The 26,911-nt window shown below is 47.5% G+C and overlaps 1 protein-coding gene across 5 annotated transcripts; it reads right to left on the bottom strand.

Moving 5' to 3' along the window:
- Positions 1-1,178: 1,178 nt before the first annotated feature.
- Positions 1,179-24,949, bottom strand: IL21R (interleukin 21 receptor). 5 transcript variants are annotated; one of them, XM_014936262.1, is made up of 10 exons: positions 22,341-22,462; positions 21,521-21,611; positions 13,785-13,859; positions 10,643-10,748; positions 9,805-10,001; positions 8,279-8,430; positions 7,700-7,877; positions 5,876-5,972; positions 5,052-5,133; positions 1,179-2,159 (listed from the first exon to the last, which is right to left on the bottom strand). In XM_014936262.1, the coding sequence occupies exons 3-10, from the start codon at positions 13,837-13,839 to the stop codon at positions 1,257-1,259; spliced, it is 1,770 nt and encodes a 589-aa protein (XP_014791748.1). In that variant the 5' UTR covers positions 13,840-13,859; positions 21,521-21,611; positions 22,341-22,462; the 3' UTR covers positions 1,179-1,256. The 5 variants fall into 5 exon arrangements, with proteins under 5 accessions (XP_014791748.1, XP_014791749.1, XP_014791746.1 ...); XM_014936263.1 differs by lacking the exons at positions 21,521-21,611; positions 22,341-22,462 and adding an exon at positions 24,785-24,949; XM_014936260.1 differs by lacking the exon at positions 22,341-22,462 and having other exon boundaries at positions 21,521-21,768.
- Positions 24,950-26,911: the final 1,962 nt, after the last annotated feature.

The raw sequence follows: 26,911 nt of genomic DNA, 5'->3' as shown, positions 1-26,911 counted from the left end.
TTGGTTAGGGAGCTGTGGGGCTGGCTAAAGTCTTGGGGGGGGAAATAGGGGTGAGGGAAGAGAGTTTATTGGTATCACAGCAGCAACAGATTATTACTGCACTGGAAACGTACATCATTCACCACAAAGGTTCTCTCAGTATGGGATCTTCTGGAGCCAAGCAGCCCATCAGTTAGTAGCACTATGCCTACGTAAGATGCAAGTCTTCACATTCAATATAAGCATTATGGTAGCTTTTTAAGACAATTTATCCTAAACAAAACAGACACAGAGATGTCAGAGGGGAACACATTCACAGTTACAGTGCAAATAGAAGTTTCAGGGTTGGCTTCGTTAACTAGCAGAAATTGATCAAACTTTGTACTACTGACCTGTTAACTACAGCAGACCAGGTCCAAGGCAGAAGACAGAATTGCCGGCACATCCAGGTAGGACAACATTTCTGAAATTTCTGCATAGTTCTAAGAACTGCTCAATGTTTCAGTTAACATGCTTGGAAAATGCTGGGAGAGATGCTGATTCAGTAGAAAGCCCTGGTAGCAAGAGCAGGTCTAGAATTATATTTTTATTATATTTTGAAGACTTTTTCTTGCAGGTTCCACCTGGAAAGAAAGTCTTTCTGAAACCTGAGCTGTGTTTTGTCTCTTGGACACACAGTTCTGTGATGATGATGTGAGAATGGTTTTTTATCATACCCCATGGACAGGGCTGGGACCCTCCAGAATTAACAAACCATTGCAGCTGGGTTTAAAGAACCAAAGATAGTGGTAGGAAAAGTAACACCACATGTGTTATTTGGAAAGGGTAGGGAACTTTTAATGTAACAAACATGCTTGCCATGGGTTATGCTTCTAAAATTCCATGTACATCCAAACTCTCAAGTCATGTGAGAATACCAGGGAAAATAATTTAAGGTTTTGTACTCTATAAGGTTACTATCAAAAGAAATCTGTACATCTACATAAGCTAAAGGGTAATTTTCAAGGTACAGTTGCTTTTTCTGCCATTGTTAAGGCAGTTTGACCTAGGATTAAAAAAAAAAAAAAAGAGAAAAGAAAAAAAATCAATCACATCATTTCAGACATTAACAGGATAAGTGGCAGTAGAAATGGACATATATTTCTATGGACTTAACAGCCCATATATGCAATTGAGTTACACAAAGTAAACTTTGTCTGTCTTCTGACTTTTGCTAACATTTTGCTCCTGGCACAGTACAGAAAAGGTCCTGCACTCTGCAAGGTGGCATCAAGTCCTCAATCGGTCTGTGTCTCATTAGCAGGGCTGTCAGAGCGACAGGAGACCCACTGCTTGACATAGCTCCGTGGAAAGTCCTCCACTTCCCGCTCCAGAGGGATGGACCCACAGTTAGTCTGATTGTTTTGCTCAAATTCACAGTCAACTGGACTCCCACAGTCTGAGTCCACAAAGCCACTGTCAATAGTGTCCAAATCGACACAGATCATAGGGTAACTGTCACCAGGCCTTGCAATGTGAGGGAAGAAGTCACAGGAGCCTTCACTGTAGGAAACGCTTTCACCATCAGGAGAACCTGGATTTTCCAAATCCCACTGATTAGGCTGCAAGCAAAGGGCTTCTAGGATGCTCCCCATCCCTCCTTCCAAAGTCCTTTCTACTTGCTGGTGGGCTAGGACACTTGTACTCCTCAGATGGTCTGTGGACACGGAGCCTGAAGCAAGTATTTTGTCCTGTGCACTCAGGTCAGCCAGATGCAAGTCACTAGATAGCTTTCTGTCTTCATCATCAATGTTAACCTTGGGGTAACCAGTTTCTCCAGCACTATCTTCCTCACTGGTATGCTCATGTCCTCTGTACACACGGTTGCAGTTGCACTGGCAGTTGCAAGGTGTAAATTCATCAGCCACAGTCACAGTATCAATGGACAAATGCCCGTATGACTGGTCCTGAGTCCCACTGCTACTGTTCACACTAGACAGCAGGGACTGGCTATCCTGACCTGGGGCAGTCAGGCAAGACACACAGGGCTTGCAAGGCAGATCTTTCTTCAGCTCATGTAACTCCTCCTGTGAGGTGCTGTTGGAAGGACGCATGGTGTAAACTTCTAGGACTTCTGGAAGGACAAGTCCCCATTCAAAGAAATCGAGGGTCATTTTCGTATGGGATGCACCAACCCACTTCTACATAAAAGGACATACAGGGAGAGATGGGGAGAGAGAGAGAGGTTAGTATCATCAAGTTTGAGGTTCCACAGAAATGACCAAAGCTCCTAATGCTTTTAGAGGCAGAGTCAAACTCTAAAATCACTGACTCATCCAAAATAGCAAGGTATGAGATCCTGTTATTACCAGACAAAGGCAGCTGCAGGAGAACTGACTCAAATAATTGAGCCCTGAGAGGTTTGTGTGGTGTTGCACTTTTCTCTATGCTGCAAAGACTGTCACTGACCACAGCAGCATTCCTTCATGCACCAGTCAGAGGTCCTAACCCAAGACACCAAGTCTCCCCTGCCCTCTTGTCCTAGACACTGCTTCTCTTGGGAAGGATGGTCAGCTTCTCCTTCTGTGTGCTTCATCTGCACCCAACACAGACATAGCCCTGCTCTGTCACTTCCTGAACCTCAGTTCCCTGGGAAGGGCTCAGGGCAAGTCTTCTCCCGATCTTCTGTATACAAGCAAGAAAAAAGTAAGGGTGAGCAGAGGATGGGGACCTCAAAGAGCTGCAACCACTATCTGCTGCAGATAACACTGACTCAGCCACACGTTGAATCTTGCCCTTCTGTATCACCATTAGTATTACATTCTCCCTCTGCCCTGCGTTATCTTTAGATCACAAGCTTCTTAGCATTCAGTCAAATCTGGAAGCAAAGGCATCTCTGGGTTTCTCTGATCTAAGAACAAAGTATAAGTTTCTGTTCTTTTTGAAGAAGTCACCGAATCACTCAGATCGCAGCAAACTTTCAGCATGTGCCACTAATGGATGCCAGTAAATTCTCCTAGAGGATTTTGCAGTCCAGAGGCTGGGCATAGCACAGACTCGAGACTTCGTTCTGCTCCCTGTCATTTGCCCAATGGCCAAGCCATGTTAAGACTCTAAGTGCACCACTTTCTGCTGTGTATAAAATAGGTAATAAAGCTGAACTTCATAAACACTGTGAAGGCTTCTGACAGTGCTGCATGAGAGCTGGGTGTTGCCACAGCTGTCAGACTGCCTTAATCCTATGAGCCACTTGCCCAAACTGCACTCAGCATAACTAGACATGAGCGAAGTATTTGGGAAGAGAACAGTGTGACACAGCTTATTACCCTCTGACACAGAGCATAGGAAAAAAATAATCCTCATTACAGCAGGAAACACCAAGTCTATTTTAATTTATTTGTAACCCAACCTACAAAGAGCTTATTATTAGAACTGTAATGGACAGAAACGCACCTAAGGTACAAAAGGCTATTTAAAGAAACAGCAGGAAGTCCTTTTCTTAGAATTGAGTAGGCAGAATATTTCTTGGTCCTTCTTGACAGTTCTTTGCAAATTCCCACCCAACATAAATCTAAGGACCCACATACACACAAGAGTAATGTTGTTATGTCTTAACTTTTCCTATAACATTTTCACTGCTTCTTACCCAACCAGGATTCTTTTTTGCAGAGCATTACTAGTGTAATTTGCTGATCGCTATTCACAGACATAACCTAACCACTTGCTTTGATGCAGGCAGGATGCAGTTGAATGAGCCCTACATCAATTGGTTTCTTGCCAGCCAAAAATGACGGGTCTGTTCACATATTAGTGACGTCACCACATCCTCTTGACATCCTGCCTGTACATCTTGTGCTGTGGCTGTGTGGGCAACTGCTGCTTTAATCTGCAAATTTATCAAGAAGTAACTCAGCTTTATGAGCAACTGAGGCTCATTCCCTTCCTGGCAGCACTGAACAGCCCAACTAGAAACGAGCAAGAATATAATTCCCACAGAACAGAGAATCCTGTGGCTTCACCCTGAGAGGAGCATGGCTCTTGGCATGCAGACACACTTCCACTGTGAGTGGTAGTTCATGACCCTCAGGGATTCCCACACTGAGTCCACCTGGTCCTGGTTCCTTTCCCTGAAGAAAGTGCCACCTGCCTCACAAGAGGGTGCAAGTACCCCTCTGGTGCAGATAGGGGAAGCCATAAGAGGGCTGAAAGAGGAAGGCAGGAAGGGAGTGACACAGTCACCGCAGGCTTCAGCTTGAACAGCACCCATCCAAGACTATTTTCTTCACCTAATTGCAAACATAAGCCATGCAGCAGTGGGAAAGTACATGAAGATCATTAGGGCCCAGCTGGTGTCCCACATCCAGAGGGTCTAAGAAAAAGCAGAAACAAAAAGCAGACACTGAAGTGTCTCAGATTAGCACTGCTGTAACAACAGGAACTTGTTCCAGAAGAGGCAGTGCTGTCTGCACTCACATGCCAACACTTTTACAGTTTGACAATGGCATTATGAGTTGCTCTTCTGCTTAATACAACCATTATTTATGAAAGCTCAACATTCTTTTACTTTTTTATCATGAGAACTCAAGCCAACTCTGTAGTCTTTGCAAGCCACTTCGTCATGTGAGCAAGTTTGGCTGGCGTTAAATGAGAAGAGAATTTGGGAGGGGTAGGCAAAATTACACACTTCCTCCATAGGGAGACACTACAGCAGTTATTTGCCCTCAAAGCTCTAGCCAGCTTTCCAGGATGAAAAACCCAGAATGAAAAACTTTGGAAAACCCCAGTTGCTGTCCTAGTATCCATTTGTCCACTCCCTTCAGGTTCCTAGGCTTCACAAGTCATATAAGGAGCTCAGCTCACCCACTGAGAGAGCATCCACAAGGAATAAGCAGCACAGACATGACAAAGGCCTTTGTGGCACAGAAGAGGCACTGTAGAGCTCTGGTCCTTATATCTGGAGCTGTTTGGCATTCCCTTGAAATAGATTTCCCTCTCTCCCCATCCTAACGAGAATCCCTTCCCCAGGATAGCACGATGGGCCTCTTAGTTTAGCTTTGTCATGTGCTCCACTCTCTTGTGTAGCCCATTTATACCTTGAAATCTCCATTATGCACCAGGTAAAGAGGTTTGAAAAAGGGAGCCGGGTCTGGGATGCAAGCAATCTTCTTCCACAAGCTAGAAGAGAAAAGACAAAGGCTTTGGGGTTAAGCACACATTACAGATCTCCGGATCCAATTCAAGCAGCTGAAATCACCCACCCAGCCTCATTGGCCTCGTGAATTAGCAAGTGGCTGAGGATCCAAGGATGTCTTGTTCTCTCAGAGCCATCTAATGGCCTTTCTTGTGAGCCTCGCAGGAGGTGGGGCCCCAGCCCTCAGGACTTGCCCACACAATATTCACGCTAAGGAATGGTGTTCCAGTTTTTTCCTTCCTGGAAAATCACTAAGTGCTGGAAATGCATTTCCCCTCAGGCTGGTCTGGCCCGTGGTCTGCACCTGCAGGCCAGAACTCTGCCCTATGTGCCTTTTCCTGTGGCCATGGGCTGTGCCAGCCCGGTGCCCTCCTCTGTGCCAGCGGGCACCACATCCCTCTGCAAGGGCACAGGAGCTTCTGAAAAGGAGAGAGACCCCCAGCCAGCATGGCGGGGCCTGCTCTCATTTGGCAACGGCTGAGCACAGACAGGGCCAGGAGAACAGCCCAGGAAGCTGGGTGTCCCATGGGTGTGCCATTGTCTTGTCCCAACCAGCTAGATGGCAACAGGGCCCCAGAGGAAAGCAAGGAGCTCTTGGCAGTATACCAGCTGGGGACCATACTTTGCTGGCCCTCACAGGCCCACAGCTGTGTCTGTGCATGGATATACAAGATGCAAAGAAGGCTGCATGTGAACATCTACTCCAGCTTCCTGAAGCATTCTTACCTCCGCTGTTTGGCCAGAAAGGTTGTGATTGACGCAGCGATTGCCACAACACCACCAAAGAGCAGCAGCCATTCCATGCCTGATGTCTGTGTCACTGCTGGAGAAAGAGACAGGGTCAGTCAGGCTCACCTTGCATTTCTACCCCAGTCAATAAGCAGGACATGGTGACAAGACGCCCTCAATTTCTACCCCAGACTTTCTCTAAGGGACACGGAGGCTGTCACCTGGGGACCAGCACTCCAGACATGAGGTCTGAATGTGGATGCTGGGAGAAGACTGGATAAGTGAAAGGAGCCATGCTTCAGCTGCCCTCTGGCCTGGCTGCACCACAGACCAACAGCCAACACGCTTGGGACAGGACAACTCCCGGCTACAAAGACCCCCCTCTGACTCCTCCTGGTTTAGGGACACCTCCACAGATGGCTGATACATGAAGTGAAAAGAGTGCAGCTGGCCAGAGGTATATAAAGGAAAAGGTGTTGACTAGATGAGTGCTTGTTGGCTGCTCTCTGCTTGTGATGGGAAGGAGCACCTTTGAGACCCAGAACTCAGATAACCCTCAGCAAATGGAGCCTGACCTTGCTGCCACAGCACCTTGTAATACTTCAGTTTGAGCTGCAGGTCAGCAAGAGCAGGGAAGCTCAGCACATGGTGCTGACATTGACCACAGCCATCCTGCCCTGCTCTATTTGAATAAAGACTTCCTATTTTCATAGCCTCTGCTCACCATGACATGCACCAGTGGACTTCTATGCATGAGGTATTGTGCACTCTCTCTGGAGTGGTGGCTACCAAATGAAACACTCATGCCCAGCATGGCCAAACATCAGAGTCCAGACACAGAACTTACCCCTGAGAGCAAGATCCCCTCTCCTCTCAGCTGAAGGCAATACAAAGTTCCAGAAGTGGAGTCACCTCAACTACATCTCCCCCCATTTCTGAAAGCTGTAAGCGGGACCCTAGATGTTTGACACTGGAAAGGAAACTAGAGGCTGCACTCCTGCCATGGCACCCAAACCTAGAGCCAACCCCACCAAACCCTCTTCCCCTGGACCACGCTTTAAGGTGGGCTTTGCAGCACAGTGAGAAGGTCAATACAGACAGCACATATCAGCCCAGGCCTGGGGTTCATGAGCTCAGTAAGCAAGTCAAACGTGCCTGTCTTTACTAGACTATTTAGAATTTGTTCTAATTAGATTTGATTAGAGTTCTGTTCATAGCCTCTGCTCACCATGACATGCACCAGTGGACTTCTATGCATGAGGTATTGTGCACTCTCTCTGGAGTGGTGGCTACCAAATGAAACACTCATGCCCAGCATGGCCAAACATCAGAGTCCAGACACAGAACTTACCCCTGAGAGCAAGATCCCCTCTCCTCTCAGCTGAAGGCAATACAAAGTTCCAGAAGTGGAGTCACCTCAACTACATCTCCCCCCATTTCTGAAAGCTGTAAGCGGGACCCTGGATGTTTGACACTGGAAAGGAAACTAGAGGCTGCACTCCTGCCATGGCACCCAAACCTAGAGCCAACCCCACCAAACCCTCTTCCCCTGGACCACGCTTTAAGGTGGGCTTTGCAGCACAGTGAGAAGGTCAATACAGACAGCACATATCAGCCCAGGCCTGGGGTTCATGAGCTCAGTAAGCAAGTCAAACGTGCCTGTCTTTACTAGACTATTTAGAATTTGTTCTAATTAGATTTGGTTAGAGTTCTGGAAGCATTCTCTGACATTGGACCAACAAGTGTGTACCGGCAGGGCTGGTTTTCAATGTGGAAGCATTCTCTGACATTGGACCAACAAGGAGAGCTGGTAGTGTGTACCGGCAGGGCTGGTTTTCAATATCAGCGGAGGACTCCATTCACTCCAGACTCCGTGGTAGCCAGTGTCTTCTCGGGGTCTGGCTCTCACTTGAAACTCATAATCAGTGTTCGCCTGGAGTTCCCATGGCAGGATTACCAGTGTCCGTCTATCTTCATGGATAGCTTTAGTCTTCTGAGTCTGTGAGGGATTAAACACCAAACACTCAGGGCTGGAGTGACTGCTCCCACATCACCCTCACTGCTGCACAGTGAGGAATTCTGCAAAGTTATCTCCTCTGTTTCTGCAAGGCCATGCTCTGGCTGGTCAGTAGCTGCATGAGGCCCTGGGGGATCCTTCCATGCAGGGCAACATGAGAAACAAATGAACCACGAGCCTTCCCCACAGGATCTAGTACTTCTCTAATAGCTTCTACTTCTTGATTATTTTTTCAGTTTTGCCTGTTTTCAGTCCAGGCAAACAGAGAGACACCTTTTCTAAATCATGAAACCCTTCTTTCACGCCAGCACTCCTGTCCTGGTTGTGCTGACCTCCTCTTTGCTGGTCCATCCCACTTGATGGTAAACTGACATCTCACTCACCTCCCAGGTGTCGGTTCTTCTCTTGTAACGCAGCTGATATTCCAGCTCCCCATCCAAGAAGTAGAAAGCAGAGTTCTGGTGGATGGTTTCCCAAGAAATGTTGTAACCCTCTGAGAGCACAGCAGTCAGATTGAACGGAGGCTGTGGTTTTACTGGAAAACAGGATGGTGTTACCCTTCATAACATTACTGGAGACAAGAGATAGCTCAGCATGGCATCAGCAATGCAGAGCAAGTAGGGAGGAAAATTGCCTTGGCAGAGGTAGGCCCTCCTACACAGGACAACATCCACAACATTCCTGTCTCCCAGGTTGAGCAATCCTGAGCCATACACAGAACCTCACACCACAGCAGCATAGTGAAGTCAGGCCCACATGTCTCTGAACATGCCCTCTGCCTGTCTCTAAACTTCCTTATCACCTAAGGAGCAGGAGAAGATAGCATAAGGGGCTAATATCTCATGGGAGATGCAAGGACCAGAGCATCTTCTCATGACATAGGAGGGCTCTGTATAGTCATGGTCACTTTCACAGTTAGGGAAATACCCCTCAGTGTAACAGAGACATCAGAAAAAAATGAGGCTAGTGGGCACTGCATAAACCCAGTGCCAACACTGGTGTCATAAATACCTAAAACATGAGGTTTTATATTCCCTGCAGGGTGTATTCATACATCAGAAAGCAGTAATGCACAAACTCCAGCACTAGTCTGCGGGGTCTGTCACTGAGTTATGATGCCTCTCTACGGAGACATTTAGGAGACATGCAAAGTACCACTACTCAATCTATGGTCTGTCAGTGGAGGCAAGGGGCTTCCATGAAATGTTATGGCATTTGTCAAAAAGATGATACTTCCCATGTAAAGTTTAGTTTCAGAAGAATCCAAATAGAAAAATACTTTTCATGTGCCTGCATGGTACCTGTCTGCCTGGTTAACAACCCCTTTTCTTCACAGTGTGCTGCACAACTCAGAACACACCAGCATTCCACCAAGGCAACTATATGATTGCACTTTTCTTCCTGTCATGCAGAAGAAATGGTTAGGAATTGCCACAGAAAGGGGAAGTGCCGCTACCATTGTGTCTGGGACACTTTGTGCCACCCACAATAACGTCATGTTGGTTCAGGTGTATACTGCAAGAGCCTCCTGGCACTCCTGGGAGGACATTTGTGGCATTTGCAATTAAAGCAACTCCTCCTGCCCTTTAGATTCTAGCCAAGAACAAACACTTGCATAGAATAGGTATGAGATTGGTCTAAGGTGGAAATTTGTCTTCTACTGCTTCACGGGGAAAAGGAATTTCCCCATGGAAAGGCTGGGCCAAGCTAGCTCTAAGCTCAGCCTCAAGCATAACTGTTTTTATAGTTTACAATAGCAATAATAAGAGCACAGTTTTCCATGTAGATGAGTGCACACCAAATATAACCCCCCCACACTGGCTGCCACACTCACTCCTTGCCCAGACTATCCTGGCAGACAGACATCAGGTCAGATGGCATTTATCGAATTCACCATTTTTGTACTTACTGTTCTCTGCCATACAAAAGTCTTTGGAAATCACATGCTGCCTATTAGCTGTCTCTGTAACATCCACCTGGACTTTGTGATCTGCCAGAAGTGCTGTCATGTCCACAGTGCATGTATATTCGGTGTGACTGGTGTTCCTGGAGAATTGCAGGAGATGGCAGGCTGCCACAATATTTTCTGGTTCTTGCTCAGGAACCCTAAAACCACCAAAACAAACAATCAAATCCAGATCTACCACATGCTGTAGTTGGACTAATCTGTTGCTGAACCATCAGGCATAGAAATTAATAAGAAAAAAAAAAAAGAGGCAACACGTTAAAATAAAAATTTATCTTTGAACTTTGACAGTTTTTTTTTTTTTCCCCATTCTGTTTGCTCAGCTTAGCAACTTTAAGAGAAGTAGGAAAGTGACACTGAAGTGTTTGTGGAAAGGAAAGGTGCTCAGCAGAGCTGCAGAGCCCAGAACTGCAGCCACTTCCTTGCTGGGGCAGAACAGCAGCCACATGGGGCTCAGACAATGCCACATGAGCCCTGCCAGCACACACAAGTCCACTGTTAACAGCAGCAAAGGGCAAGGTGTTCCCAGGGCAGGAGAGGAAAGAATGCCAAGGAAGCCAGGGTCAGCGCAGCAGCCAGTGGAAGCAGTGCAGTCAGTGGGTGCAGGAACCAGGAATCCTTTGCCAGGGGAGAAGCCAGTTGACAGCTGGAGGGTGTAAAAATTGGCATGGTGGCAAGAACAAGAATTATACCTAACGAAGAGGACAGAAGGACACCACTGTGCTACAGCCATGTTAGAAGTTCCTGCTGACCGCACTTTGCTCATCCTACTGAGACGTACCATGTTGCAGTGAGGTTATATGAACTGGCACCCAAGTCGTTTCTCAGGATACAGGACAGGGTCTGCACGTAGTCCACAAAACAAGTGAGGTTTTCATGACACGTAGCTGTAGGTTTGGAAAGAGAAAACACAGCATCAGCTTCCATGATGAAGCAAGCAGAAGTTTGTATCAACCTACACACACCCTCAGGGCTCCCACTGAAGGGAACAGCCTCTCTCTGCCAGCCCCCCTGAAAGTCTCCAGTCTTGGGGCGTAAGATGTGTTCCATCTCTACAGAAAGGCAAGTCATTGACAGCAAGATAAGCATCAAAAAAGAAATACCAACAAAAAAACATATTAAACATGCTGTTGCAGTGAATGACATACCAAAATACCAGGAAATGCCCAGATTCTGACTGAGTTTTCAAACTTATCTGTCCCCTCTTCTACAGTCATATATTATTTCTGCAAGAGTCCTAGCTTACACAGCACATAAGAGGCATGATTACCCAATCCGAAACAGTGGGATATTCAAACATTTTACTCAATTTAGGAAGTGGCACCGTTACTGTTCTTTGCTAGTCTAGTTTTCATTTTATGACACCTACATGGCACTTTGTACATTTAAAAATAGTGATACTTTAGTAATTCTTTATCATACTCTTTCCTTACTATTTTCTACAGTTTGATATCTGCAGCATCAATTCCAGAGTCTCGAAATAAGCTTTTCACAGAATTTTGGCAAAAAATAGAATAGAAAATTTGTAGTTATTATAATTTCCATAAATCATTCTGATACTAAAGTGATAGGCAAACTTTATTAATTTCTTAAACTGAAACAGGCTTTGAAAGTGAACTTGAGAGTCAATTTAGAATTTGCACTGGCCATTGAACAAATTAGCTAATTTGAAAGTGGTGACAAAGCAGCTTTTATGTCCTTCTAATTGTTCTGCAGGAGCTCTGCTCACATATCAATATCTGATGTGTGCTGTACAAAAGCACTGTTGTTCTAGGCGTAATGCATGTAAGTTATCTCCCTGCCTTGAAATGCAGGGAAGACAGCAGTACAGTGAGAAATGTCTGCACTGGTGAGCCCTCTCCTGACAGCATCTTAGGCTGGCATCAGCCAGTGCTACTACACTGGAAAAACCAGCAAGGAAAGGCCTGCAGGAGGTGCAGTGTCTCTCACCTGTACACTACTACCTGGTTTTGATAAGAATAAAATTGTCATTGTCTAGGGGAAGATCTCAAGGTTGTTACACCCATGCTTAAGTCAAGCTTGAGGCCTCTCCTACCATCAGGGCTGCCCCCAACCTGATGGGAGCATGTTACTTCACAGCCATCAGGCACCCAAGCCCTCTGATGCTAACCATGTCAGGAGTTCACCTCCCTTTGTCACTCTGCTGCTTGCCTGGTTAGAGAAGTTGCACTCCCTGCTTCCTACCTTCCCTGTGTTGAACATGCTTTGCATTCAGAAGAGTTATTTGCACAAGATGAAAGCAGGCCTACGTGATATGCTCAACAACCACAATGCCTGATTTTACAGGTAAAGAGAATGCTCTCTGCAGAGAATAATCAACATGGAATGCAGACAATGTGTGCATTGATGGACCAGAAACATCTGTTCCACCCTCCAGGTCAAGAGTCCTCACAAACAAGTAGTCTCTGCATTTACAGCCACAGTGCACAGCAGGCACGTCCAGTGGAGGGTGCAGCCTAATTCTAGTAACTTCAAAGGAAAACAAAGTCCAACCTTTTTCCCCAACTGACTTCACTCATCACAAAAGCTCCTTTCTAGTCCTGTTGCATCAGAGCACACACTGCTCTCCCTATGTGAGCTCTGGGCAACACTCAGATTTGTGTACAAAACCACCCCCCTGCAAAAGAGTCAGGGTGGTGACAGAAGAAACCTGGGGATGCTTGCAACAGACTGGCCACAGGGGCGTACATGTGCTTATTAAACGGTGATTCAAATTATGTGGTCTTCACTTTGTTTCACTTTGACTTTTTAATTTCACTCTGATTTCAGGATTTTGTTCTAAAATTTTCATTAAGTTGTAACTTTTCATTTTGAGCCCTCAATAGGCTCTTCTGAGGACCCTTGTCAAGCACCATTTGTTCCAGAACACTGAACAACATACTTATTCTCCTACAAAAAAGGGGTTATAAAAGCCTTGCTTTCCTTTAGAGGGGGCAGCAAGTATTAATAAGCTAATAGGCATTGCTAATTAGCATTCTTCTATGCTATTATGTTAATCAGTGAAATGGACTACTATTCCTAGGTAGCTGGTAAGCTGCAAGTATATCTTTGGGCAAGAATCTGTAACAAAATTAAGAAGATGACAGTTTTTTACTGGGAAGGGAATAATTATGTGTCCTAAATCCAGTTAGATCTAGGATGAATTGTCCATCCTCGGCAGCTTCAGAAACAGAAATCAAATACTTTTAACAGTAAGACCTAGTTGAGTCCAAACAGAAATCAGTACACAGTAATTCCCTGGCTTGTGTTACACAAAAGTCAGACCAGGCATCACAATGGTTGTGTATGGCAGGAAGATACAACTCTGCATTCATCTTTCCTGCTAATTTAGGTTTGGAGCAGGTCCAGTGCTCTGCCTAGAAGCAGAGTGTAAGATGCTAAACTCACACCTGTTCCCTGCAGACGCTGTTGTCACTGCCTTTTTCTGCCCAGCTGACCTGTTCGGAAAGTCAGCTCTGAGTCAGCTAAAGCTTGCACCGTGGGGAGGAACCAGCAAGAGATGGGGAGTGACTCTGCACAGTGCAGTCCTGAGCAAAGGGGCTCAGGCCAAGAGATGTTCACTCCACTGTCCCTGGCTGGTCTGTTGCCACCACCTGGGCATATCCTGGTCTTGGCCACCAGAACTTTTCTATGGCAAACTCTCCCCACTGGTGCTGCTCCCTGGAGTGATACACAGTCTGGCTGAGCTCTGCTCAGTTGTACACCTTCTTGCATCTGTCCTCTACTGTCCATGGAGCCTCTTCCATAAATCATCCCATGGAACCCTCTCCCCTGGTACCTTATATTCTGCTTGTTGTCCCACAGCAGCCCTGTGCCATGCACATCTTGGCAGATCCCACACCAACAGCCACCAAGATAAATCCTGTGAGTGTACAGCCCAGAAGAGATCTCTCAGAACTTACTGTACTGGAATAAAAGGAAGAAGGAAATACTCTGGAGCCACAGTTTGTTCCTCATGTTGGTTCTGACTGGATGTCCTGGAAAAAGAAACCCAACAAACTAAGTTTAAAAAAAAAGCCCAACCAACTAATTAAAAGCTCAGCTCAGCCATATGCTGAAGGCTGAGGTGGAATTAATCTTTCTTTCATTTAGATGTCTAGAAGTAAAGTGCCTGAATTAGGCAAGTCATCTCAGTTTTCATATATGTTGTACCTCACTGGCTAAAAGGGGGGATAACCAACAGTCCTGCCAACTGGCCATAAACCAGGCCAGCGAGGTCTCTGCTCCTTGTCAGCAGCGTTTGCACAGAGAAAGCAGCAAAGGGACTGCAGCCTCAGTCTATCCATGCAACAGGAAGGCACTTGGGTTAAATGCTAACCCATTTTTTTTCTTCATTGGTTTCCTGCAACTAGAAATGGCTTGCAACTAGGAGAAGTAACATTGCTGTGGCTTAAACAACTGTACAGTAAATTAGTCAAATTGAATGTCACTGTGGGTTTGTATGAGCAAGGCTTGTGAGAACTCATTGATTTGGCCTGCCCATGGTTAAATAAGGATGGAATATCTAGTTAAGGGACTCCAGGAAGGCAGATGAGACAAAGAACACACAAACAAAAAACCACAGCATCCCATGTGGCACAGAGGAGAACGATGTACAGCCCTCACTTCAGGGGAAGGCTGTCCTGATGCAGTTTGGTGAAGAGAACCTACAGGAAAGACTTCAGAGAAGAGGAAAGCAGGATGTTTACAACAATATGAGGAAACAGCATCACATACAAATGACTGTTCAGCCCACAGCTCCTGCTCCAGGACCAGGCCCTCAAGCCACATAACACATTAAGGCTGTGTTTTCACAGTATTTAACACTTACAGAAACACACAGATGTTCACGGAAAGACCTAAAATGAGCTCCCTGCAGAGTATTGCCTGTTGATACCCAGTACAGATTTCAGCACTGTTTTCTCAAGTTGATCGGAAATGGGCTAGGCTGCATGGGGGACAAGACTTTGGAGAAGCAATCTGTATTATTTTTGGGACATAATTCTGTTGGCAGCAAGTTGCAGGATGCACAGACAGCTGGGAGGGCCAACATGCCATGCATCAGAGCAGCAACACTGTCAGTGACATTGTCAGGTGCACAGAAGTGACTCTGCAGAGTCCCAGAGCTCTGCAAAACCCTCTACATGAGACTGCACAGAGGCATCTGTAAAAGTGGTATGGGTGAAGACTGGGCAGGAAGCTGCAGCCACCAAGAGATACCCAGAGCTCCTGTCAGGGCCTGGTGCAGGTCATAGAATTGTTTGGGTTGGACGGGACCTTTAAAGGTCATTTAGCCCCCCTGCAATGATGAGGGCCATCCTCAACTAGATCACGTTGCTCAGAGCCCTGTCCAACCTGACCTTGAACACTTCCAGGGATGGGGCACCTGCCACCTCTCTGGGCAACCTGTGCCAGTGTTTCACCACCATCCTTGTAAAAAATTTCTTCCTTATATCTAGTCTGGTTCTACATCTTTTAGTTTAAAAACATTACCCCTTGTCCTATCGCAACAGGCCCTACTAAAAACTCTGTCCCTCTCTTTCTTAAAAACTCCCTTTAAGTATTGAAAGACCATAATAAGGTCTCCCCGGAACCTTCTCTTCTCCAGGCTGAACAACCCCACTTGTCTCAACCTGTCCCTATAACAGAGGTGCTCCAGCCTTCTGAGCATCCTCATGGCCCTCCTGTGGACTTGCTCCAACAGGTCCATGTCTTTCCTGTGCTGAGGGCTCCAGTGCTGCAGGTGGGGTCTCAGAGCGGAGCAGAGGGGCAGAATCACCTCCCTTGACCTGCTGGCCATGCTGGTTTTGATGCAGCTCCTGATATAGTTGGCTTTCTGGGCTGTGTTTGCACATTGGAGGCTCATGCCCAGCTTTTCATCCATCAGTACCCCCAAAGTCCTTCTTGGCAGGGCTGCTCTCTGTCCCTTCATCCCCTAGCCTGTATTGCTACTGGGAGCTGCCCCAACCCAGGTGCAGGACCCAGGTCCTGGTGTGCCTGTACCTCCCCCACCAGCAGCAAACACCCAGACAGTCACTCAGCAGAGAGAACACCAGCCTCTCCCACTAGGGGAACATTTGTGGTGTTTAAAAATTTCCCAGGTTTACTCAAATAACGAAAGCAAAATAAATTTAGCACCCACCAAAAAGCCCCTGCAGCCCCACGTGAGACCTCAGAGACTTGCTCTCAAGGCACCAGAGTGTCCAGATGAGATCAGCAGGGCTCGCTCAGGAGGTGCCACAAATACCTCATGGCTGTAGCACCTCAGCCCTGTGGTGGGAGCAGCCATTCTGCTGCTGCCCCTCCTTTCCTGCCCAACATGTCCTGCAGATCAAGCACATGCTCCAGCTCAGCGAGGAGCCCCAGGCACCCTGCTGGTCTTCCTTGCATGCTGTGAGTGGCAGGAGAGAAAAATCTCTTTCCCCACACTCCAGCCCTTCTTTCCACATCATACATTTCCTTGAGGAAATACCCTTTCTTGACCCTTCTGGTCCCAGTTCTCCAAGTTTTCTCTGCATAATAACTGTTGTCATTAACACTATTTCTGGTGGTGCAGTCCCTGATTACAAAGGCACAGCCCACTGTCTAACCCCACCTTGTGCTCCCGCTCATCCTTGCACTGCTCTTCTCCAAATTCTCATTCCTTTGAGAAAGACACTCTCTTATCCCACCATCTGAAACCTGCTCACCCAATTTCACACTGAGACTGGCTGCACCACAAAAAGAGACCCTCAAGGTGGGCAGTCTCCTGATGCAGCACCTGCACGTGACATCCTAGGGTTGAGGTTCCTGTTCCCTGCAGCACATTTAACAGAAGAGCTGTGCCAAACAAACCAACCACTGGGGCCTAGAGTTCTCTAGCCCTACAGTAACCCTAGGGACATGATACGTGTGATTATCCACTGCCTTTTTAAATCATCCTTCTCCCAGCAAAATTGTTGAACCTATTTTGATGGACTTTGAATATTCAGAGTTTCCCCCCCAGCTCAGCATGCCAAAAACCTGCCCAAGAGGTCCTGTTCCCACCCGAAAAGCATGCATGGTCTCCAGGGCTGCTGCTGTTCTTCCTCAGGCCATCATGTCCTCCCACTGATTGTAACCAAGCACAGGCTCTGGGTGGCAGGAGGGACTAGTGCCATCTCGTCCTGTGCCCTGATGCAGAACCCCATCTCAGCGTCGCTTTGCTTTGTGCCTGTCACACTTCACAATCTTGGCCACCCTGTTTGGCCAAGATAGGCAACTCGGTGCCTCTTCTTCAGCAGAGGAAGGAAGGGTTGGGCCCTCAGAGAGCTCTGCAGACCCACTGCTTGCCTCAGAATCCAGATGGCAGTGCCCTCACTGTTTCATGTTCATGATATTTCTGTAGCTCGCTCGTTTTACCCCCTTTCCTACCTAAATGGGCAGAGCAATGCAAGAGAAGTCTTTGCTGCTTTTAGCCACTGGACTGTGGTTTCTTAAAAGTGTCTTCCCTGTTTTCCTTCCTCTGCTCAGAGAATAGTACAATCAATCCAGTAGGACAGAAAGGACTGAACAGGAAAAAGTCAAAGCAAGCCCTGGTAGCTCATCAGGAAGATGCTCATGGAGATATTGGAGGCTGCCATTACAGAGGCTGGAGAGAAGCTAACATACAAGGTTGTAATCTAAAGAGATTCTTCCTAAATAAGAGCACAGTGGCAAAAATAAGACAGAAAAGCAGTAGGATCTCCTAACACAGGTGAAGCAAGGAGACAGTAATTCCCCACTTGAGAGTCCACTGTCCCATCTCTTACCCTTGCCAATACCCACAGATTAGTCCAACACTTCTTACACAGTTCTCCTGCCTCAGTGTGGTGGGGAAGGACTGCTGCCTCTGAGAGCACCAGAGAAAGTGTCAGTGCTATGTGTGTTTGACCTCCTGGCTGTGCTCCAGGTTGTTATGCCAAGTCATGGGTGTGTGTGCAGAAGAGCTGGGAAAGGTGCAGCTCTGCAGCAGTGTCTCTGTGGTCTTTGATGGCTGGAAGACCTCCTGGCTTCACAGAGATGTGTAGTAGCCCCTGTTCTGAAGCTTCCTCCAGTCAGGTCCCCTGCAAACCTGAATTCCAGTCTATGATTGAGATCCCCACCTTTCCTACATCCCTCAATTTGTCACATCTTTCCCATTTTCTTCCATCTGTCAGCACCCTGCTCGTGAGATTGTTCACTTGTGGGGAAGAATGTCAGTGGGCAATGAGCAGAGGCAGGAACTTAATCCCTGTCTGACATTACAGAAGTCCTTTGTACCATTTCATTTCAGTTTCTATGTCTGAGACACCTTCGTGCATCCTTGAAACACAGTTATTTAATTCTTATGAAATGTCAAGCATTGTACAGATGAAAGCACCACTTCTGCAAACTCTATAGTACCCTAAAGAACAGTGTGTGAGAGCACAGTAATAAAGTTGATTAGCCATTCATATAGATGTGCACATGTAAATGTTTTAATATATCAGAGAATAGGAAATAGAACCAATATAGACACAGACATTTAAGAAGATTATTTTTGTTAAGGATCTGGAAATAGGGTGCTATGAGCTGCCAAAGATAGATGCGGTCTAAGCTCACAATGTGAAGTGTCTCCAGGAAATGCACTTACAAAACTTCCACAGAAAAAAAGCCTAATTAAGAACTCAGTTTAATAATAATAATAATGAAATCTGGTATTTCCAAGCATGAGAAAATAAATGTCACAGCTACACCCAAGTAAAAACCAGTGGAAATCTCTCAGTCCACCAGTTATATGCAAACCCAAGCTTTCTTCTTGAAAGAAAGTTCATTATCAACGTACTGACATCTAATCACAAAGCTCAAGCAACGGGGGGACAGAAGGATTCTCTAGGTGTCCAGTAGAGGCCAAAGGTAATGACAGCAGGGGCACAAGGGCCACGTCAGCCATAAGAAAGATTTACAGTGAAGTCACAGATATGAAGCAGTAACAAACTGGCAGCAGGGAAAATTGGTGTAAAGGTGGACATTACCTTGCCCTGTCCTTTCAGCTGAATGGCTGTCCATGGCTGGCCGGGCTAGATCATTACTGCGAGTACAGACACTGCGTGCGCAGGAGCTGGAAAGCAGGTGGATCTCATCAGCACTGAGCAAGAGCAAAGCCTACTTGTGCACGACCAAGGGCTGTAGTGTATTGGAATATACAGTGATAAATGGTGGTTGACGTCACCACTGTATCAGAATTACTGTGCCGATAGAAGGATGTGGTGAGCAGAGGAGGCAATGAATTCGGGTCCAAACACCCACACATTTATTACTGTATTGCTCTGCTCTCTTACCCTTATGTGAGAAAAAGGTGGGAGAGCAGATAAAAATTCACAAGCTTCAGACATTAAAGGTCACAATGGGGCTGGTGGAGTTAGAGCCTGCAGCGGGGAGACGTCAGTGTCAACACACTAAATGGTTAAGCCCAACTATATAGTACAGCGTGTACCACATCGGAGACAGTCAAATATCACTGCACTCTACTTCCAGCTGTCTCCAAAACAGCCCCTGGGACCAGGGCAACAGCACCAACCCTCAGACCACAGCAGGGAGGTGGTCTGGCTCCTGCATAGGAGGGGGGGCTCACCCCTACCCTGATCTCCTGCCTGCAACCTGTGTCTGGGCTGGGGCTCTGCCGATTGCAAGGCTGGCACTGAGGGAGGATAGGTCAACTCACCTCCACATACCTTCAAAGGGGCTGCAATGCATGCTCCTTGCACCCTTGGGCAAGAGGAAAAGGGTGAGTGGGCTCTGCGTTCAGCCCCAAGATCTGTTGAGCCCACTGCATCCACTGCACAGCAAGAGGAGATGCAGAGATTTGGCACAGCACAGCCTGGGCCAGCAGAGGCATGGCCACTTGGGGCCAACTCCTACCCAGACCTCACAGGTCCTCACATACCCACAATTTCCCTTATACCTGGTTAGTCAAAGTACGATACAGCTGCCCTGGCCTGAGTGGTCCAAACCATCTGTTTTTCCCAGGGTAAGTAAGAAGCACAGAGGTGTCTCTATACAATAAACCAGGGAAGAGCAGTAGGACTGAAGGTAGGTAATGAGCCCTAGGAGAGGGCAGCAGTGGCAGCTGGAAGTTTTTTCCAAGACAGTCAATTTTAATTTGAGAATGTTTATCCTTCACTGACTGCTAGAATTCAGATGTGTACAGTTTCCTTTCTGTGATGCTCACTGCTGGTGAAACATACAGCCCAGAGGGGCACTAAAAGCCTGTCAGAAGGCTGGAATCACTCATCACACATAGATGTCTTGCAACTTAATGATGGATTTTCTTCTGTCACCTCACACTGTGCCTATACATGCATGTGCACATGTGAAACTGTGCAAGTGCTGCAATGTGAAGAGGAACAAATAGTTTTACCCCTGCAGAGCAAATACTTAACATACACCTAGCTCTTCAGTCCTGGGAAGCCCACCACAGCACGACCCACCACATCTCTCTCCGTGACTGAGAGGTGCTGCATCCACCGTATCCAGCCTGGGAGGAGCCATGATGCAGGATCTCTAGGAGCCCTGATACTTGTTGCCACCTGGAGCACAGCTCACAGAGACACCTCCTGCATGGAGCAAAGCAGGTCAGTGCTCTCAGCATGCAGTGACCATCTCCAAGAGCACAGAGCTCTAGAGATTCTCTGAGTTCCTCTACACCTGAAGTTCCATGGCGCTTCATGGCTGCTGAACTCAGCCCCCAAGGTAAAGCATTTGGAGATCAGAAGCAGTTCAATTGCCAGGGACTTAGGATGATTCAAGAGAAGTAGTAACTACTTTCATCCAGCTGTAAACTCAGCCCATCCTGCAGTGGCAACATTCACCAAACAGCGAGTGTGAAGGGCACATCAGGAAAGGCTTGAGAAATTCTGCTAAAGTTATTGATGACACAAAAGCATTTTGCCACGACTGGCAGACAGGAAAGATCTGTATGCATTTATTAGCAAGAACAAACAGACTCAGAGGAAATAACAATCAGAGCTGACAATTCCTTCCTCTGGAAGAGACAATTAGTGACACTTGCAGTTATCAAGTTCATGATGCGTGGAAAAAACCCCACACAAACAGTACTACCTCTGTATTTTCTTCCTGTCACAATGGAATTAAAGCAATATCCTCAGCATTGTCAAAGACACAGACCTGGTATAACTCTATGGTCAAATGCATCTTTACTGGCTGGTGACATTTAGGAGGAAGATAATCATACATTACGATAAGTAATGAGTAAAAAATGGCAGAACAGCTGAGACATGAGTAACAGTATTCTCCTGGAAGGGAAAGCAATAGAAGAAACCACCTCAAAGCTCAGGAAATGGGGTTAAAATATGAATGAGCCAGGCAGAAAGCGGAGGTGTTAGTCAGCAAAGCAGCAGGTTGAAAAACAACAAAGCCCCGGAGCTGGCAGCCTGTGAGCTGCCACAGGATGCTGCACAGAGGAGGGGAGCGCGTTGCTTTCCGCCTGGGGAATGCGGAGTGCCACCTACAGAGACCCAGCACCCAGCCCTCCCGCCTCTGCCAGATATCTCTTCCTAGCCACCAACGTTGGGTTCAGCCTCTTGTTTTCCTCAACATGCATCAAGCCTGAACCCGTTCTGCATGAAGGCTGTAATAGGAGGGCATTGCTTTGGCTCCTGCCAGAGGAAAAAGGGCTTACCTTCACAGAGCTGTGACTATGTACGTCTTGCTCACACCAAGGGGATCACACAGAGGCACGTATCTTCTCTTCGGAAATCACCAGACACATGCTGGTAAACAGAAACAGGAATGACTGTGCCTGTGAACTCACCCTGACCATCTGGAACAGAAACCTGCAGCTCTGCTCAGGCTCAAACCTACCACCCTCATCTGCACCGTGCAAAACGTGCCCAGAGCATCTTCCCAGATACCTCACTACACTGTATACATTCAACCCACAGGGAAGCATGCTCTCCCCAAGACAGCCTCCACAGCACCCTCCCCTGAGAGCTCAGACCCCCTCACACAGCCCACAGGCAGTACCCTCCCTCCATGTATTTGTCTGAGCCCTGCCCCACAGCTGGGTTCCTGCAGCTTCACCAACTAAATATCAGCCTTTTCTCATCCGTTCAGCTTATGTGTCTCATTCTCCCCCATCACAGCCATTCTCAGAATGGGCCCAGCTCATACCTTCCGTGTTTGTGCTTCCAAAGAGCACTGACTCCACAGAAAGTCAGCAATTCCATCACACATTCCCACAGTGCTCACCTGAGTCAGCAGAACTCCCTGCTGCCTTTCATGCAGGTTGGCAGAAATTGATCCATCTAGAGCCAACATCCACCAGCTTGCCCCCAGATCTCCACTCGCAGGGATGCACCAAAACCAGAACTCTGCTGCTAGCACACAACTATTTATGGCAAGAGTCTCACCTGAGCCTCCTGTTTTACCACAGCTGCCAAAAATCAGCATGCCCCACCCACACTCCCTGGCCACAAGCTTTTCCAGCCGGCCTTCCTCACCTGGGGCTGGGTTCAGTGGTTGAGTCTGCCTTGGGCAGCTTCTGGCACCTTTAATAGCATGAAAAACACACCAGCTCTTTCCAGCCTCTGACTGTGGAAGCACTTTCAAAGCACAAGCTCATGGCTCACATCGCATGCTGCCTCCATGTGGCAAGCAGTGAGCTGCAGGAGATGATGGGTCCCATGGCAGACCACAGGCTCCAGCAGCATTGCTGGCTCCATCCCAAACACGATTGTGGCTTCTCATGTCACTGGCAGGGAGGTACCGTGTCTGTAGGAGAAAAGGTGGGATGGGGGTGCAGGATGGACAAACAGACAGAGGGATGAGAAGCACCTTATGATACACTGGGGCATGTTAACAACATTGGAGATAAACAGGACTTTCACAGAAACAGATTGCTCCAAAGTAACCAACGCTTCCAAAAATTCAAAATACAGTTCTGTGTAGAGAAGCCAAAAGGCTTTGTGAGACTTTCCGGGGGCAGCCCAAGTTTTGTGAAGCTGTGGCTTTGCTATGATGCTGGTAGGAGTTCATTGTAAGGTGGCAGAAGGCAGGAGCTTCTTTTTTTTGAGGCTAAAAAGGCCCAAACGTGGGGTTATTGGCACAGGGGCTAATGGGATGAATTTGTGTCACATCAGCGTATCTGCACCCAAATCAGCACTGGTAAACATTTACAGTGCTCCGCAAGAGGAGAAGGAGACTGAAGGTGGTTCCCACAAAATGTAGGGGCTGGGGGATTCCGTGCTCCCTGGTGGCTTTGGTTGTGGTGTGAGGCTGCAGCTCAAACAAGGAAGCTGCTTGGATCCCCTGTTCTGTGACCAGCTCTGCACAGCCTGGTTTCTGCACTCCTTACCCTGCAGAAGTTGGAAAGTGATGTGCTAGGAGCAGCAAGAAGCTAAACCGATGGCAGATAGCATGCAAAGTAAGGACAATATGGACAGCAGTTGAATGTGTTGGTCCTTCACACTGGGGAGCACAGCTAGAGGTTTTTAAGACAAGTCGTAAGCACCGCAAAGGTGGCCTGAGCAGAAGTGGAAAGAATTCCTGATGCTTCCAGGTGACAATGTCTGTTGCAAGGGCCCAGCACAGCTCAGAATGAGGCCATGGAATAGGTAGCACAGGTTAAGCTACGGGTCCCAATTCCTGCCCTTGTGGAGGAAACAAGGTGCTTGATGGCTCCGTTGCCTCCCTCATGTTGTGGAGGAGCATACTGTGTGCTCCTGGAGCGCCTCAGGCAGGCAGTTGGGGAGCAGATCACCCAGCAATGAGCTGCCCTGCATAACCTTCAAACCCGGAGCCCGTCAGACACACGCACTGGTTTGTGACCGCAGCACAGCATGAGCCTGCCCCAGCTCCCTGAGACCTCTGCTGGCTACTCACCAAGGCCAAGAGCGCTAACTTCAGGGCCACCACAGCCAGTGCAGACCTGGCCCTCACAGCAACACTCTAGAACATCAAGACAACAACCAGGGACTGGTTACAACCGTGAGCCGTGTGTGGAAATTTTACACGCAGAAGGCGGCAGTCCAGTGCTTTTCTCACCCTGTTACGATTCTTGTTGCTGTGTGGGTGGCTCACTGCAAGTGAAACCAGCAGCGGCGGAGCTGGGGAGAAGCAGCCAACCTCAAACACTTCAGCTTATGGCAAATTCCCCCATGTCTAAGAGCAGCAAGTAGGAAAGTCCCAGTGATATGTTAGCCACCAACTCGGTAACCTTCAAGCAGAGGACAAACACCACGCTGTGTGGTGTGAACATCCTGCTCTTACGCAGTGGAGCACAGACAGGACCACGGAAGCAGCTGATCCATCACTGAGCCAGGCCAGGAGCTCTTTAGGATGCCTGCCACGCTCCATGGACAGGGCAAGTTTAGCGCAGTTGTCCCTCTATCAAAGACCAGCTGCAGGTCACAGGCTGGCACCAACTCTTGCCATAACGACTGCCTCTCTGCATTCAGAATACAGAAATTTTAGTCTCCTGCACAGATGGCTGGAGTTTTGTAGGAAGTATTCTGGCTAAGAGCAAAAAAAAAGAAGAAAACGGCTGCTCCTCCCCCTGTGCAGCTAATTGCGCCACAGCAGTCAGTTCCCCGCTCTGTTCACGCAGGGCTGCAGCCAGTTTTTCTTCTCTTTTTTCTTGCAGCCCTGCTGGAGGGGTAGAAGGCGGCTGTGTGGGAATGTCCACGTTGTAGAAAGACACAGAAGGGACAGGATGGAAGCAGGACAGCACAAGGGACAAATGGAGCAAAGCAGCTTTGGCCAGAGTACAGCAGAGATGTAAAGTTCCTCTCGACATCACTTTCTCAGCTCGTCACGGAATGAGAATAGTCAGGACTCAGCAGACCAGTGGTGCTGCCGGTGGCTGTTATTAACTACTCTGGGAAAAGACACCGAGGTACCGCAATTTAGCAAGCTTTGACTTTGGTTAGGTGTGTTAATGAGGTACCTGGAAAGTGCCCTCTTCTTCATTCAGCTGGTTTTGGGTTTTTTTTCTTTGCTTTGGAGCAACCTGTTCTGAGAGATGACAGTCCTGCAGCTGAAAACCAGACGGGTTCATCGCTCTCATCGCTCCGATTCTCAGCAAGTTCATGCTGAGCTGTCACTTGGCTTCCGACCTCATCGCCGCAGCGCAGTCAGCGGGGCTGCAGGGCTGATGCAGCGCTGACGGCGTGACACGGTTGCCTCGGTCACAGCAGCGACGTGAAAAAAATTAAAATTCTGGGTCATGTGTGATCATGCTACATCACCATGTGGGAGCCTGGGGTAGACCTTGTACTCAGCAATCTGCAGAGGCAGGGAAACGATCTGCGTGTGTGTGCGCGCACATACATGCCTGTGCATCACATGGGCAGTTCCCCTGAGATTTAGTCAAAAACACCTATTCTTTGTAAAAGCAACTGTATGCAAAAATGACACCCTTTGGAAGCACCTCTGTCAGAGCTAGAATACAAACTGCACAAATCATGCTCCCTAGGGAGCTCTCTGGAGAACAGATGTGGCTGGGAGAAAGGAAACTGTCCTCTCAGTCTCCGTCACTGAGGAGTTTTGTCACGTAATTCCACAGTCAGAGGTAAATACTAGGGAGCAGGGTTGGAAGTACCAACCCCCTCATTTAGTTCTCTCACCCTTTGTTCCTTTGGCCACATCACTGCTAGAATACAACACCTAAAAGAATTTGTTTTCTTAAATAAAATTAGTAGCTCATAATGGATAAGCCCTTGGACATCCTTACACCCTGCCTAACAATGCAGGGTCCTAAAGCAAGGTGCAGAGACAAGTTGTTTAGAAACCTGTCCCCTTCTTCACCCTAAACTAACTTGCCTCCATCCCCAAGAACTTGACCCCACGTCCTCAAGCTCCTGCTCCGCACTCGTCCCACCCCCATCCTGTGGTTATTGATAGTTTTCCAAGGACAATGACAAACCTTATGACTGATGACTTTGCCAACAGCCACTCCGTATGGGCATGTATTTCCAAGGAACTGTCTTGGTTTGAGGTCAAACAGAACCAATTTTCTGTTCAGTAATTTTACTTTTTAGCTAAGCCTCTACTAACTAACTGAACTCTCTGAAATTAACAGCACGTTATGGAGACACTGTTCGTTCTCAGTGATAAAACCTGATTATTGGTAATTTGTGCCAAGGGATGGTATGCAGAGAGGCTCTTACTTACACTTATTGCTATAACAACCAAGGGCAGCTCACTGTTATTTGCCCCGCTGGAGGGTCGGAAGCAGAAAAGTGTAGAAGGGCTGCACCTGCGGGGAGGAGGGGACAGGACAGGGGACCCAAAACTGGCCAAGGAGGTATTCCATCCCATCTGCATCATGCTCAGTATAAAGCTCAGGGATCAAAGGGTCAGCTCTCTTTCTTCAATGGCCAGAACCCGAGGAGGACTTTGTTTTTCTGCCTTTGATCCTGATCCATGCGTTACTGAATCTGGATCTGGAATCCAGTTCCTGTCTGTCACCAAGTCCAGTCTGGGACTTTCCCAGGGCCTGCCAGTGACGTCATCCTGGGAGCTCAATACTGGTTTTATGTATATTGTATGTATTTCATTATTTACCTTTTATGTAATTATTTCATTAGTTTAGTTTTTCCCTAAAATTATCTCTCTCTCTCTCTCTCCTTCCTCTCTATAAACAGAGAGGTGGGGGAGAGCATCTGTCCTTCGTTTCAGTGGCCAATCCAGCCCAAAACATGACAGGAACTAACACTGATCAGGAAAAAGCAAAAAAAAAAAAAAAAGGCAAGGCTGCGGCGTTTTCTGCAAAGGAAAAGCAGCGTATCAGAACAAGCTTCTCAAGAACTGGGAATATGCCTGCTTTTCTCAGGAACCCATTTCATTCATGGTGAGTCACGTTGCCAATACCTGGTAGGCAGCCAGGTGAGAAAGACGTGGAGGTGGAGGGATTGTAAGGGAATAATACGTGGCATTATAACCAGGCTAAAACTTGGCGCAAGCCTCCATTTGCACTGCAGTCTTACAAATCAAACTGAAACCCACTGAAGATACACTTACTACCATCAGTAATTCTCTGTCCTGGTAGGAGCCCTCCACAAGCTAAAAAGGA

The sequence above is a fragment of the Calidris pugnax genome, unplaced genomic scaffold, assembly GCF_001431845.1.
Source record: "Calidris pugnax isolate Ruff unplaced genomic scaffold, ASM143184v1 scaffold17, whole genome shotgun sequence".
Taxonomy (NCBI): domain Eukaryota; kingdom Metazoa; phylum Chordata; class Aves; order Charadriiformes; family Scolopacidae; genus Calidris; species Calidris pugnax.
This window is presented reverse-complemented; position numbering and strand designations above follow the sequence as displayed.